The sequence below is a fragment of the Amia ocellicauda genome, chromosome 7 (genome assembly GCF_036373705.1).
Source record: "Amia ocellicauda isolate fAmiCal2 chromosome 7, fAmiCal2.hap1, whole genome shotgun sequence".
In the NCBI taxonomy this organism is placed as follows: domain Eukaryota; kingdom Metazoa; phylum Chordata; class Actinopteri; order Amiiformes; family Amiidae; genus Amia; species Amia ocellicauda.
Window position 1 is genome coordinate 41,384,861 of NC_089856.1, and position 13,778 is coordinate 41,398,638.

Consider the following 13,778-nt stretch of genomic DNA (forward strand, 5'->3'; position numbering starts at 1 on the left):
GTGATTGAGGTGTTTATCAAAGCGTACTGTAGTGGCTGCCAGAGTAAACCATACCCTTATGCATACAAGGGCTGAAAAGCCAACGAGTGCCCTGTGTGTATGCTAGTCTGTGAGCCTTATCTATGTGGTTTTCAACATTTAGGCTGGTTCTCAGATTACATGATCACGGTCTTGATCACAGTTCCCTGAATACTACATATAAAACAATACCTCATCCTAACACAATAAACACTGCAGTAGCAAAAGCAAGCATGCAACTGCACACACTTTGCAGTCTGAAACCACATCCTTACTGGAAAAGGTCAGATATTTGTTCTAGAAGTTAAATCCACATTTGCACAGATTCAGCAAGCTATTCCTCATACTCAGAGAGGTTTGCAAGTTGCTGTATTAGTCAGAAATAGTCAAGGAGTTATAGACCCCAGAAATGTTGAATAAGGATTCATACACTTAAGATTTTTTTATTTGTAAATAATTAAGTCATTTTGCTTAAGTAAGCATGGTTACATTAAAATGTACTAAAATGTACCTACATCTGCATCAAGCAATGAAATCAGAGATCCTGGGGGTAATGCATCTGCAGGGGAGGGAGTGCTGCCATAAAACTACTAATCTGCACAGAACATGTCTGAGTCTGCAGGAAGAATGATTTAGCAGCATTCTCCAGCGGCAGGACAAGAAATGCTAATGAAGATTAAAATTTTAATTGGCAAACCCAGCTACAGATTAAAAAAAAAGTGATACTATACTACCGTGTTCTGTTGGAAGACATTTGTCTGGCAGATTTCAGCAACCAAATAAAGTAGTGTTTGCCATTGTTTAGAAAGTTTTTGACTGCTGTTTAAGGAATCCTCTCCCTATGCTGGTACACTTAATGCATTTACCACATCTGCATAATGTAATCCATTTAAGGGAATGTCTTAAAAATATCCCTCTTTGTGTGTTTGTATACACATTACACACACACACACACACACACACACATGACGGCATTACATTTTTACTTGAAAAATGGTAAGGGCATCAAGCAAACTAGCATTATATTTGCAGGTCAATGAGCCAATAAGGAAAGTTCTGCTCTTTCTGCAGTGTGCACAGAGCATCAGTACATACAGGTGACTTTTCCCATGGTGTCACTGATCTAGTTTTAAACCAGGAACACAACTGGCTGCCAGCATCATTTTTAAGATTAAGAGAAGCTGGATAATCTTGATTATTCTGGGGAATCTTTTAAAACGCTAGCAGGTAACACTGGCAAATCACAATATTCATATATATGAGTCAGTTAAGGAATATGGTGTTAACACAGGAGGAGTTATAAATTGTTCTCAAGCAGTGCTGTTCAGTACAGTGTAGGTAGAAGAACCATTTAAAAACACAAATCGTGTATCCTGCTAGAGATACTAAAATTAATATTTCCAAGTAACAAATCAAACTTTTCAGAGCATTAAGAACTGATTAATTAAAATGACTTCAATCACCATGACAACTCTTCTACTGAAGCTGCATGTGTCTAATCAGGATCTGACATCCATAAATTAATGTAGATCATTCTGAAGACCGTACAGAACTATTTCTGTTCACACAGTGGTTGGAATAGATCGGAGAGTGATCTGTGCCGACTTTCCCCGAAGATTGGGGAATCAGGCAGATGTTTAATCCGTGAAAGACTTTTTATTAAAGACCCATTGGAATTAATAACTGCAGAAGGACAACATGGGTTATATGGAACAGGCAGTCCAAAATGTTTAATGGTGCTGACAAAACTAAGAATCATCAGGAATTAACTAACTGTCCTATACAATCCCTTATGTAGTCTACCAAGCACAGTAAACACCAAATCAATTTGATCGCAAAATGCTGTTAATCCACACTTTCTTCTCTGAGGCCTTTTAAAATGTAAAATATATATAAAATACAATTAGCAAGCTTTATTAATTCAAACATTTAAACACAAAGGGGACTTGGGAGACCTGTAGAAAATATGATCTTGATGTGTATTTTGGGGATCGTTACCTGGGGATTATCATGGAAACAGACTAGATTAACAGACAAGTAAAAGCACAAAAGAAACATCGAACTGGGATATGCACATTTCCAGTTGTAGGCGAGACTCCTAATACAGTCAAACGGAAATGTAGCTGAAGACTAAAAAGGCCATGAGCTAAAAATCTGAAAACTTGACTGTTCGATATCCTGTGAAGATTTATCTTTTGCAATTATATAATTCCCCTATACTGTCATTGCTTATACAGTCTTGTAAAAGTCCCAGTGGAATCAGGCTTTAGATCAGTAACCTTGTTAGAGGACAAGGCTACAAGCAGCAGCGAGTCAGAACCACTGCATCCTGCCAGAGGAAATCCAAACCATGGAAGAAGGTGTAGCAAGTTGGAAGTATTATGGAGGAATCTAGCAAATAGAAGATAATATATTATTGAGCAAAAGTAGCAAATACAGGACAGACTGTAGGGCACTGCTACACACTGCCAACCTGGCATTTTTAATGTGTTCTCCTAATGTACAATAAATTTAATGCAATTATTGTAGAGCAAAATGTTAAAAACACAAAAGCCAGAAAGGCCCATCTAATGCTTAATAGGATCTTAAGTTATAGGAGAGTGTGTGCCTCTGTTTTCTCTGCAATACATACCAAAGGCTCAATACAGAAACACAGATGTGGTTTCACATAAGAAATTATATTGTGCATTCTAATTTACCCTTAATGCTACAGAGGCCTCCAAAGCCTCATCCTGGAGAAAAACAGGTCCCAACTGTTTGCTACAGTAAAGGGCAGCTCTGGCTGGCTTCAGCAAGGGCGTGTCCTATTCATACATGACTCACTCAGCACTCCTGGCCCGCAGTCACTCTCCCTGCAGAGTGATCAATAATAGAGAACATAGCCAGCTCACACAGCGAACGCACAACAGGGTTGGGGAACTTATGTCTTATGGACATTTAGCAACAGGAAAAGAGATCCTCATAAGGGCTTCTGATTTCTACTTAAGCACTTATTGATATGATCCTTATTAAAAGTGCACATCAATGATCAGTTTTTTTTGCTTTGTTTTTCTGGTCATAAACAGCTACATCTCTGGGCTTTTATCCATCCTGTGTGTGATGTACAAAGATACATCCTCAAAAGTTTCTGCCAACTCTGTCTGTATAAACGAGATGGTAATGGGAAAGATTTGCACAAAGTTTTCATTTTGGCGTACAGTTTGGACTAGCAAAGTGTGAAATATCTGAGGACAGACGAGATGAATGAAATGTACATAGTCTTATTTTCTGTGATGCGTCTAACCATAAAAAAGAATTTATAACATCCATTGGACACATTACACTTCCATCATTAAAAGATTTTAACTATGTATAAAACAAAGACAAAATACCAAAGAGAAGCCAAGCATCTCTGTCTGCCTGAAACAGATCCAGCGATGCTGTCGCGCTCCTGACATTGAAGCCATTGCTGTGAACCCCATCCACAACAGCAGGGCCCTTTGAAATCTCCAAATTACAGGAGACACCCAACTAGGGGCCTGCAGCTCAGAGAAGCTACAAAGCTATAGCTGCCTCTGAAACCGCTTTTTTCTCAGCGTAGGGAAAATAATGCATGAAGACCCATTAAATCTCCACCACTTAAGAGGCGGAGTGGGAGTGGGTGGGAAGAGGGACAGACTAAAAAAAAAAGGGCACAAGAAGCAGCAACAGCTATGAAACGTCTGAATGGAGAGTGCCAAACTCCTGCACAGACAGAAAGCAGGTCAGGATATTGCCTTTTAAACAGGAGATTCTGTTGACTCCCAAGAGGCAGGGAGTTGGCCAAAGAGCACAGCCATTGCTTGAGACAGGGAAATTACACAGATTTGAGTTTTTTTCTCTAACAAAATAAAAAGCATTCACTTAAAGTAACTTATTATTTATGATTAACTTACTATTTCTCCAACTGTAATTATAATGTAATACTAGTCCAATAATGTAATTCTGTGAACAATAACAATCACCCACATTACTCTAGAGTAGATAACCGTGTAGACATGTTATTTTCTGGGCAGAGTAAGGTGATTAACTCATACTAAATTTACAAAGTAAGATCAATTTCAAAAGCATTCCAATCTAATTATTTGGCTAAAGGCAGAAGCAATACATGACTCGACTCATTTCACCAGAAGAGTGCCTGTCCTACCTGCATACCAAAGGCCAACACCTTTCAGAAAAGTACAGAGGAACCTTCAAAACACATTTCATCTTCAGTTTATGCAGCACAAAAAAAAGACCAAGATCAACTGTGAAAGTCTGGGTTTCTATTTGTAGTGCATATTAAGAAACGGCATGGCATGTCAATGCAGATCCCATCATCGTGACCTAGAAGAGAAAAACTGAACCGCGATGGCAGAGTTTATTTTAGGGGATTTCCAATGCCACATCCCTCACTGCTTTCCCTGGGGGGACAGGTTTACAGCCTCACTTTATAATGGGGGATAAATATAAGAAACCATATTCAAAATTAATTAGGAAACAGACCTGCATTGTGGTTCATGTCAAGCCTTTATAGACCATTGCTTGATCACATGCAAGCTCAGCATTCAAAAAGACACCAGGCTGTACCTCACATCTACCGAGACCAAATCTTTATGTCGCTAAAGACAATCTAGTCTGTTAAATACTAGCACAATTTCATTAAACTATTAAATCAAGTGTATAGGGCAATAAGGTGCTTTACAACAGAAAGATCCAACTTCCACCACAGAGCAAATTTCAGACCCCCACACTTCCACTGGCAGGGCGTCTGTTTAACTCCAAAGAGAAGGATGTTCTCACTTTCAGAAACTTCCTTTACACTGCGTTTGTCTAAACAGGCCACCAGCCTCACATTCGTTCAGGCGTACATTCCATGGTTCCCACAGGACCACCAGAAAAGAGATGCAAAAAATAGTGTAAAAATGTCATTGTTACACCGAGAAAGTAATTTCCTGAGGTTATTATTTCAGCTGTTAGAAGTAGAAAATTCCAGGCACACATTTTTATACATCTTTTGATATACGTTTCTTGAAATGTATACTCCAGCCCCAACCCCCTGTGTGAAATAACCACCACTGACCAGACATCTGGAATGTACAAAGGAGCAAAACTTGATATCAGCGGTTAATCTTTATACAACTTGCAAAGGAATACTGGCGCATATTCAAAGGTTTTACACCAATTGGCAATTATAAACATTATTTTTCTAAAAGGAATAAAATGTACAAATAAGGCACAACATGAAAACAATATGAATGTTTAAAAATCAGAAGTTTTTACATTTAGAAAAAGCATCAGAAAACAAATTGGTAGAAAACCTTCGAACTCACACCGGCCCGTATTTATCACTTTCAAGGCAGAACGATAACCAGTTGTTTAAAGAATGCTTGATAAATGAAATGCACATCTTAAACAAGGAAAACACTGCAAAGAAAAACAAATCAGCATGTAAGATTGGACTCGAAATAAAGAAAGTGTCAAAATAACATGAGCAGCAGGGAGGGAAGTTAGTGCCACAGAGAAGAAGTTGATCAGTAGGGGACCGTGATGGGAAATGGGCAGATTTGGATGTCTCAACAATGCACACTGCTATCACATGTACAAGTCCTTCACCCCGTACATACCTCATTGCCGTGTTTCTGCAGGAACTCTATTTCCTGCTGTGTAAAGGTAGTCATGGAGATAGACTTCACTCTGTGGGGTGGATTTAAGCCTCGTCTGGAAGAAAAATAAACAAAACAAATTTAGTCTTCATTATTTTCCTTAGATTTACCCGACAGCAATTACAAGTGCCCTCAAGTCTCAAAATGGGATTGTATTTGAAACTTGTCCAGTTCAAAGCCAGTTTTAAATTTCCATTATAAAACAGCACAGAGAATTAAAATGCATCTATATTAGTAGGTGCAAAACTCTATCATTAAGATCAATGCATGTTAGCCAGTGGTCTGTCAGTGAATCTCTGCACAATGCCTCATTTCCTTTAGCCATTTTCCCTCTTCCTAATTACTGCTCCACCTCGCTTTATTTAATGTTGCATCAGAACAAACAAGCCCTGCACTTCCTTCGGCATGTCGTAAGCATTGCATTTTTAACCCCATCCGTCACTGAACCTGTCCTAAAACAGGACAGCGACCCCATGAACTTAGATCTAAAACATCCTGCTGTTTTCCACCAAGCTAAGAATTTCTTCATTTAAATGACTCATGCTTGAGGAAGGAACTGTGGCAGCAGTGCTTGGCTGTATATGCTTAGTGCTAAAAAATATATTTCACAATCCATACTGAAAAACACTATGCACAAGAACAGCATCCGCATCTGGGGATGTTACGTCTCCTTCATATGGAATCAATGGATTGACCATAAACTCCTAATTTTTGCAGGGTCTGGGCAACTCCTAATAACCACACAATAGTAACTCAATGGTTAAAGGTCTTGTAGAATGATCAATGCAGCACTATTTAAAAAGAGAAAAAGTTTGCTCCCTAATGGTACCCGACCGCAGAACAACTCTGCCGATTTCACCGCATACAGAAGACATGGGGTTGAATGTGATCAAAATAGACCCAACCTGTGCTAGAACCAATATTTCGAGGAATTCTAAGGTGACTTGTCTAGAGAAAAGCAGGAAGTGATAATAAGGATAATAATAGACTCCACTTTGTGCTTGCATGGGAGCAGAAATTAAAGTAATCCTGTCCTTCCCCTTGCAGAAGCAAAATGAAACACTGGCTGCTATCTGATACTGATTCATGGGCGAGCATTTATCAAAAGATTCCTTGGGATTTATTCTGACCGCCTTCTATGGAAGAAATTAAGTAGGACAGTCCATCTGTGCTACAGACACACAAGCATGCACATGAACATCCCACACACACACACAAACAAGGAACTAGGGTTGATAGAAAATTGTAAGATGCACCTCTCTACTTCATGAATAATTTATTCTATAAATTTGGATTCCTATCACAAAAGGGCAGAGGACCCAGGAATACAGATGCCAAGATAACATACACCTCAAAGTAACATTTGAAAACCCAGGCATCTAGGTCATAAAAATACTTAGCTTACACTCCAAGTGTTCTTTTAGTATAAATTGGTATTAGCAAGTTCAGATAAGACACTTGAATAACAGGTCAAACAAAAACAAGGGCGATGGTCACCGTCAGACATGACATAAAATAAAAATTGACAAGACCATGTTTTTCCATGGGTGTTAATAATATGAATGATAACTGAAAATGCATTCTAACTTAATCTAAGTACGATACAGGAAACCATGATTATGCCACAGTCCATCATTTACTTCATTTAACAGACCACCGAGCCTCATGCTTTAAGTCAAACATACTGTTTGTTTACTGGAAAAAAATAAATCTCCATTTAAAACTGCTGTAAATCTCAGTGCTTCAGCTCAGCCCAGTGCTCAAGTACTGGATTTAACTCGGGCCTCAATCTGAGTGCTGTGAACACCTCTTGGGTTTTATCAAAAGTACAAACTGCACCTTAACTCAGTATAGAAAGAGAAATGGGAGAGTAAGCAACCCCAGTCTTATAAAGTCTATAGAAAAAAAGCCAGCTATCAACCATCAAAATGCAATTCATAGGACAAGCTGAAACCCTCAGCCCTCTGTGGCTCCGATAGTTTCACATGTGCTGAGAACATGAGGGGTGATGGAGGGGGGGTTTCAAAGAGTAGGCCAATGTAGGTTGCAGGCATGGGAAGGCGCTGAGCCCAGGCACTGTGGGGCTGATAGTAGCTTGTTCCAGGAATATCTTCATTATTCTCCACATGGCGGCCAGTGATAACCAGAGAGTACAAGCCTGTCATTATCTGGGCACACAACTCATTCTTCCCTCTCTGTTCAAGAGCTGAACCCAACGAACAAAAAGAGCAACCTACACCAACACATTTAAACATTCTTAAATATTACAGGAAACACCTCAGGGCACCTATTAAAATTGTTATAATGCTTCATACTTCGTGGAAACTAAAAATGACTTGGAATCCTCTCTGAAGCTGAAACACTACACGGTGTGTGTCACCTGAAACCTTATTACATGTTAATGAACATGCGTCACTCACTACAGAGAGTTCAGGACACTAGTTGTAACCTACACTAGTAACAGCACCACTGATGAATTCCGGTTCATTCCCCTGCTGCCCTTAAATTATTTAGTGTAAGAATAATTAACTATCTGGTAGTGAATCTTAGTCTAAATAGGGGAAATATATATTTTAAAGGATTTTCACTTGTGGTTGTTGCACTGCAGGACTGAGCTGTAAGACTAGATCCTAGAGATAAATTATTCACTGTTCTTGCACTATTACAGTGTATAATCCAAACCATGGTGATTTCTATGCCACATGACATTTCTTCATTAAATGAAGACCTTCTGTAGAGTGTTGGAGACCATGGAGGTTTGTTTTAGATCAAAAAGCTGCACCAACACACTGTGAGGGGTCTGCCTGGCACACATGACAATTAATCACTACATACTGAAAGTGTCATCACCTCTTAATGTCAGCACTTGCAGAGATGGTGAAAAACTTACAACACATGGAAGTATTCACACTGCAGAGGAGGAGGCATGTGGATCATATCACCCAACAGGGACTTCTATAGCACAATCGGCCAACTTTTGATCCACATGCCTCCGTTTTTCCTCTCAGCTAAACTAACTATTTGGATCACTGAAATGATGCACTTTGTATTTGAGGTTCTCTTTGAAGATTTTGCAGTGTTGATATTTCACTGAAAGAATTGTATGTGAACATGTGCTGGATTTAATGAGAAAATTCCTCAATAACCAAAATTATTAAAAAAAGCTTTCTTTAAAAGGATTCATACAAGTAGGATTTGAGCAATATGTCACTGTAAGGATTAAAAGTAGCCCAATATTGTATAACAAATGCATAAATCAATACAAGTTTGAGGTATTTTTACTTTTCAAGCTTGTGATGCAACATGTGATTTTTTTCCAACTTCCTTTCTGGGGCTAAACCTATGGATTCATGGTGTGGTTTCCTGTATTTGGCAGTGTGTCATAAAAAAGTGTCACATGGTAAGGCATGTGTGAAATATACTAGCCACCACTTCAGGCTATTTATCCCAAAATGGTGAGGCCTTTCCAACTTCACTAGAAGAGCTGCTGAATGTTCAGATGCACTTTAACCACCAGCTTTAATCCAGAGCAGTCTCAATAATACTCAATACTCTAATATAAATTTAGTTTCCCCCCATGCTGACCCAAGATGGCTAAAACATCTGTGAACTACACGATACAACATTAAACGTTCCTTGTTAAAACTTCAAGATCATAACAGATGTGTTATCCCTGCATCAGATCATTCATACAGATCGGAAGTAAAAAATACAAATGTTGCGATCTTCATTGAGCTAAGAAATGGAATTCAAAATTAAACCAAAACAAAGAAAAACTAATAAAACTCGTCTGTTAAAACACAATCTCAGAGGTCTTCTACCAGCAGAAGATTTCACAGCTCTCCCCCCACCCTGCTGTTTGGAATGTGTTTATATTGTGCATTGGGGCCCCCCAGGCCTGACCTCAGTCATAGCCTCCTGCTGAAGACAAGAAGCAGATCTGCACTCTTACACTGCCCCCTCACAGGTAGCAATAATGACAGCCATCTGCGGTCACAACATCTGGGAACAGTGAGACCAACAGGCCAAGAACCACCGAGAGAGACCAGTTGGGAAGTAAGGGCTTGATCTTCATACATCATAAGACAGACCAGCAGGTTTACATTGCAAGTTAACTGTCCACTTTAGGCCACAATTTCTAGAACATAAAGCAGAACATCACAAATTGTGCTCTCTTGATAGAAAAAATATTAAAAGAAACTCTCCATCTTGTGAAGTTCTACCTTTTCTAAGAATTGTCATGAACAAGGGAAACAATTGAGAAGAAAGGGCTGCTGCGGTGGCCGAATTGAGGAAACTCACTCTTACCACAGGACCTTAGTTGGAATGCATGACAGATTTTTCCCCTTAACAGATCCACACATTAAGGTAACAATGAAGTGATCATTACTTATTTTCCAAGAGCACTGGCACATCCCCAAGAAAGCACATGCACATGGATTTATGCTGAACACCAGCACAGCCCTGCCTCTCACTTCCTCAATTAAATAATCTCTATAAGCTCTTTATTCACCACCATTTCGTTTTCCTCCACATTCTCTGCATTCCTCACAGATTGACACCATGTGCCAGGCAGGATCTGACCCACATGGCCTCTCTTGTTTGGATTCTTCTAACAATCATTATCTTCAGAGGTTTGAAATGAAGACCATTTGGGTAGAGAATTACAATTACAGTGCTGGTGATCATTTTTAGATGAAGTTAAAGTAAGGGGGGATCAAGGGGATCCTGCAAGCTGTTTACCGATTCACAAAGGAATGCACATTTATGTCGAGGAAACTATCAAAGTCTACGGGCTCAGGGTGAATATTTTCAAAGTTCTCTGCATTTTGTTACAAGAAAATACAAATTATATGCTGATAAACTAGAGCAAATCTATTACATTATATATAAAACATAACGGCAGATTGTGTGTGTGTGTGTGTGACTCCACACTGCCAGTTTTAATGCCAAAATCATGGATTGCAGCCCTTAAGAGACATTTAGCACAGCTGCCAAGCATTAAAACTAACGAATCCCAAAAGATGGAAGTGCATAAGAATATTAGGAAACGCACAAAGTACAGGCAACCACATGCACTGTATTAAACCGTAGGACTGGATGGTAGCTTCCATTTCCCTCTAGATCTGTGCCATATTAAAGGATTTTCCCTTCTTTCGACTGAATCATTACAACGCTCTGCTGAAGACGCAACATCTTCCTGCAGCCTCCTATAAGGTGCCAACATTCCTCCATGTAGACCACACAAACACATGAACTGCAGAGATAATAAACACGCCATAGAGCCCTGTCTGAGACCCAGGAGTGTGCTCAGACTAGCAGGCTCCATCAAGCAGAGTGTTGACTCACGCTGGGCTACACTTTCAATCCTGACCCATGCACTAACAAAGTATAGAAAATGACTGTCAACTTATACATTGTAAATTATGCTTTTGATAAAAAAATATACCAATCACATAAGTATCATAGAAATATGATAAGTTTAATTCATTAAGCACTCAAAAGACTACACATACAGTCAACAATATAAAATGATGCCCACTTAGATTCAGTTTTTTTATTTTAATTTGGAAGCCTGCCCTGAAATCTTCAGATCTGGAGGACTTATTATTACTGTGACACACTGCCACGAGTCTCTTGTGCTGGCTCAGTACTTCTTCATAGCTCTTCATAGACACCGCAGATAAAACAGGCTGCCTACAGATATTAACATACAGGCATGATCATGAGAGACAGGCTCAGGAAGAATAGGAGTGAATTATAAAATGACTGCAGTTTGCTTGATGCTCTGCTTTTCCCCTAAGTATGTATAATTAATAGGTTTTCCCTGTGATAGCTTAGATGGGCAGGTGGGGGGGAGGCAGCAAGGCCCATTAACTGACAGCTTACTTTATACAGCAGGCAATAAGCAGGTCTGCCGATTAAAAAAAAAAAAAAAGTTATTGCAGATTTAATACGGTTTCCTGTGCAATTTTGAGAGCTAATAAAAGCTGGTCTATCACACAGCGACTAAGGAATACTGCAGAGTGCACTGGGTCACCATACCGCCAATGTTCAAAGACACTTCTCAAACACTGTAATTTCCTTAGAGGTTCGCAGCATCTCGACATCATACTCCACACACCCATTTTCACCCAAGGCATTGTTGCGGTTTGCTTTTCACCGCTGATGTCTAAGCTACACTACAATGCAACACGAAAGTTGTTGCAAAAGGCATATGTAGTAGTCAGTCCCACAACTAAACCACTGAACATTAAGCACTCTCCACATGTTCTACGACTTCTATTTTGAGTCAATATGAAATGGTGGGGGAAGACAAAGGTTTCCCCCACCCACCATTTTACCAAACAAACAAAAGTTAAGATGCAATCAATTTCAAGACTCAATTTGCCTTAATATTATTTTTTATTTCTTAGCAGACACCCTTATCCTGGGCGACTAACAAAATAATAATAAGGACAGCTTCTTGTTCTTCCCATTATCAAAGCTAATGTTAAATGCTGTGTGAATTGTGAAATCTTGACAGCAATACAAATGACATTTCAAACTAAGAGAAACTTTATGGGGGTGTCTGGCAGTATGAGGAACACCGACATCTCTCTAGTTGCAACATCAAGCTGGATAAAAGGCATCATAACAGATTTCACCTTCAGGGGCCTGTTCAAGGAACTTCAAGAATCAGTTTTTTTTTTTTCTAAGGGGGTTTAGAAGAATGACACGCCACGTAAAATATGTTGCTCCTCGATGAGCAGAACGGTTTCAATCCAGAAAACTCCTACTCTAATTTGTCAGAAGCGAGAGCAGTCATCTTGCAGAGATGCGTGGCGCAGCTGTCACTTCTTGTAAACCAGGCCTTGCGTTTGAAACGAGCTGCATGTTCTTCGCTTGCCACAGTCTCAGCATGCCTTCCAAAGACACTATTAGAGTTGATTCAATGCGGGATTTTATTTATTTTTTAAATCCTGCTCATCTTTAAAAAGTGGTTTCTAGACAGAAATTTGAAAAATGCATCCACAAATTACACTTGCAATAATGGTTTAAGGAAAAACTGTCTGGTTTATCTTTCAAACCATTTATCTTTAGAAATGTCACTCCCTCAACCAACCACATTAAGTTAGTGAGCAATAGCTTTGCATACACAGCGAATGCAGTGTGCCTCCATTTCCCCATTCAACAACTAATTTACACATCCTAAATCCCACAGATCACTTACTATAATCATATAGTAGCAGGAAGAAGAAAACCACTGTTGTCAACCTGGAACCCAGCCACGCATCAGCCGAAGTCAGCTCCCACAAGAAGGCCACACTTGTTAAACCATGGATTAGTATAAATACCATCAACTGCTTCCGTCTGAGGAAAGAGATCCACTGAAGCAAGATCTAGAAATAATGGGTTGCAAAGTCAAGCTTGGCAACAAATGGATCAACCTCCTGAATTTATTTCTAAAGCATCCAATGAGATTAACTTTAAACCAAAAAAATGTATGGGGGAAATAATTGTATAATCCCTCTTGTACCTTAGAAAAAGTAAGAGAAATTATTTCCCTTTGGAAAAAATAAAGCTCAGATGCACCTAGACACACAGAATGCCTTTAATATTTTATACATCCATCTTGATTGACTGAGTAAAGAGCACCAGTTCAGAAGGGAGATTTAAAAAAGTGCCGCATTATTCTTGAAGGAGCTTAGCAAAGCTGCAGAGAAAATGTAACGTGACACAATGTACCTTACTTAAAAGGAGGCCAGACTGATAAATGGATTACTTTCTAATGACACTAAACTTTACAGGGGCTTGTGGCATGATCTCTACCACTAGCTACAACTAGACTCTCAGCACTGAATTAAAAACATCAGGTGTAATTTAACTCACATACAGACCACCATGCATAAAAACCAAGGGAGAAGTTTATAAACAAAACAGAGGCCATTTCAGCCCTTCTTGATAATCTACAGAGGACAAATAAAGAATAAAATACATAGGCTAATTGGCTGTCATAACTAGACAGGTTTCTAAAATGTAAAATATAAAAATTAAGTGGGTATTTAAGATCCTTTTTGGTTCCAATATCTCTAACCTCATCTCATTGCTGTAGCC

At 39.2% G+C, this 13,778-nt stretch overlaps 1 protein-coding gene across 3 annotated transcripts in view; it reads right to left on the reverse strand.

Annotated features, from left to right (window-relative positions):
• The window catches only part of agfg1a (ArfGAP with FG repeats 1a), a 35,190-nt gene that overhangs the window by 16,119 nt on the left and 5,293 nt on the right, over nucleotides 1-13,778 (reverse strand). For all 3 annotated transcript variants that reach the window (XM_066709669.1, XM_066709670.1, XM_066709671.1), the window contains exon 2: nucleotides 5,643-5,736. In XM_066709669.1, the coding sequence (XP_066565766.1) occupies nucleotides 5,643-5,736 (94 nt within the window). The remainder of the gene's footprint in view (nucleotides 1-5,642; nucleotides 5,737-13,778) is intronic.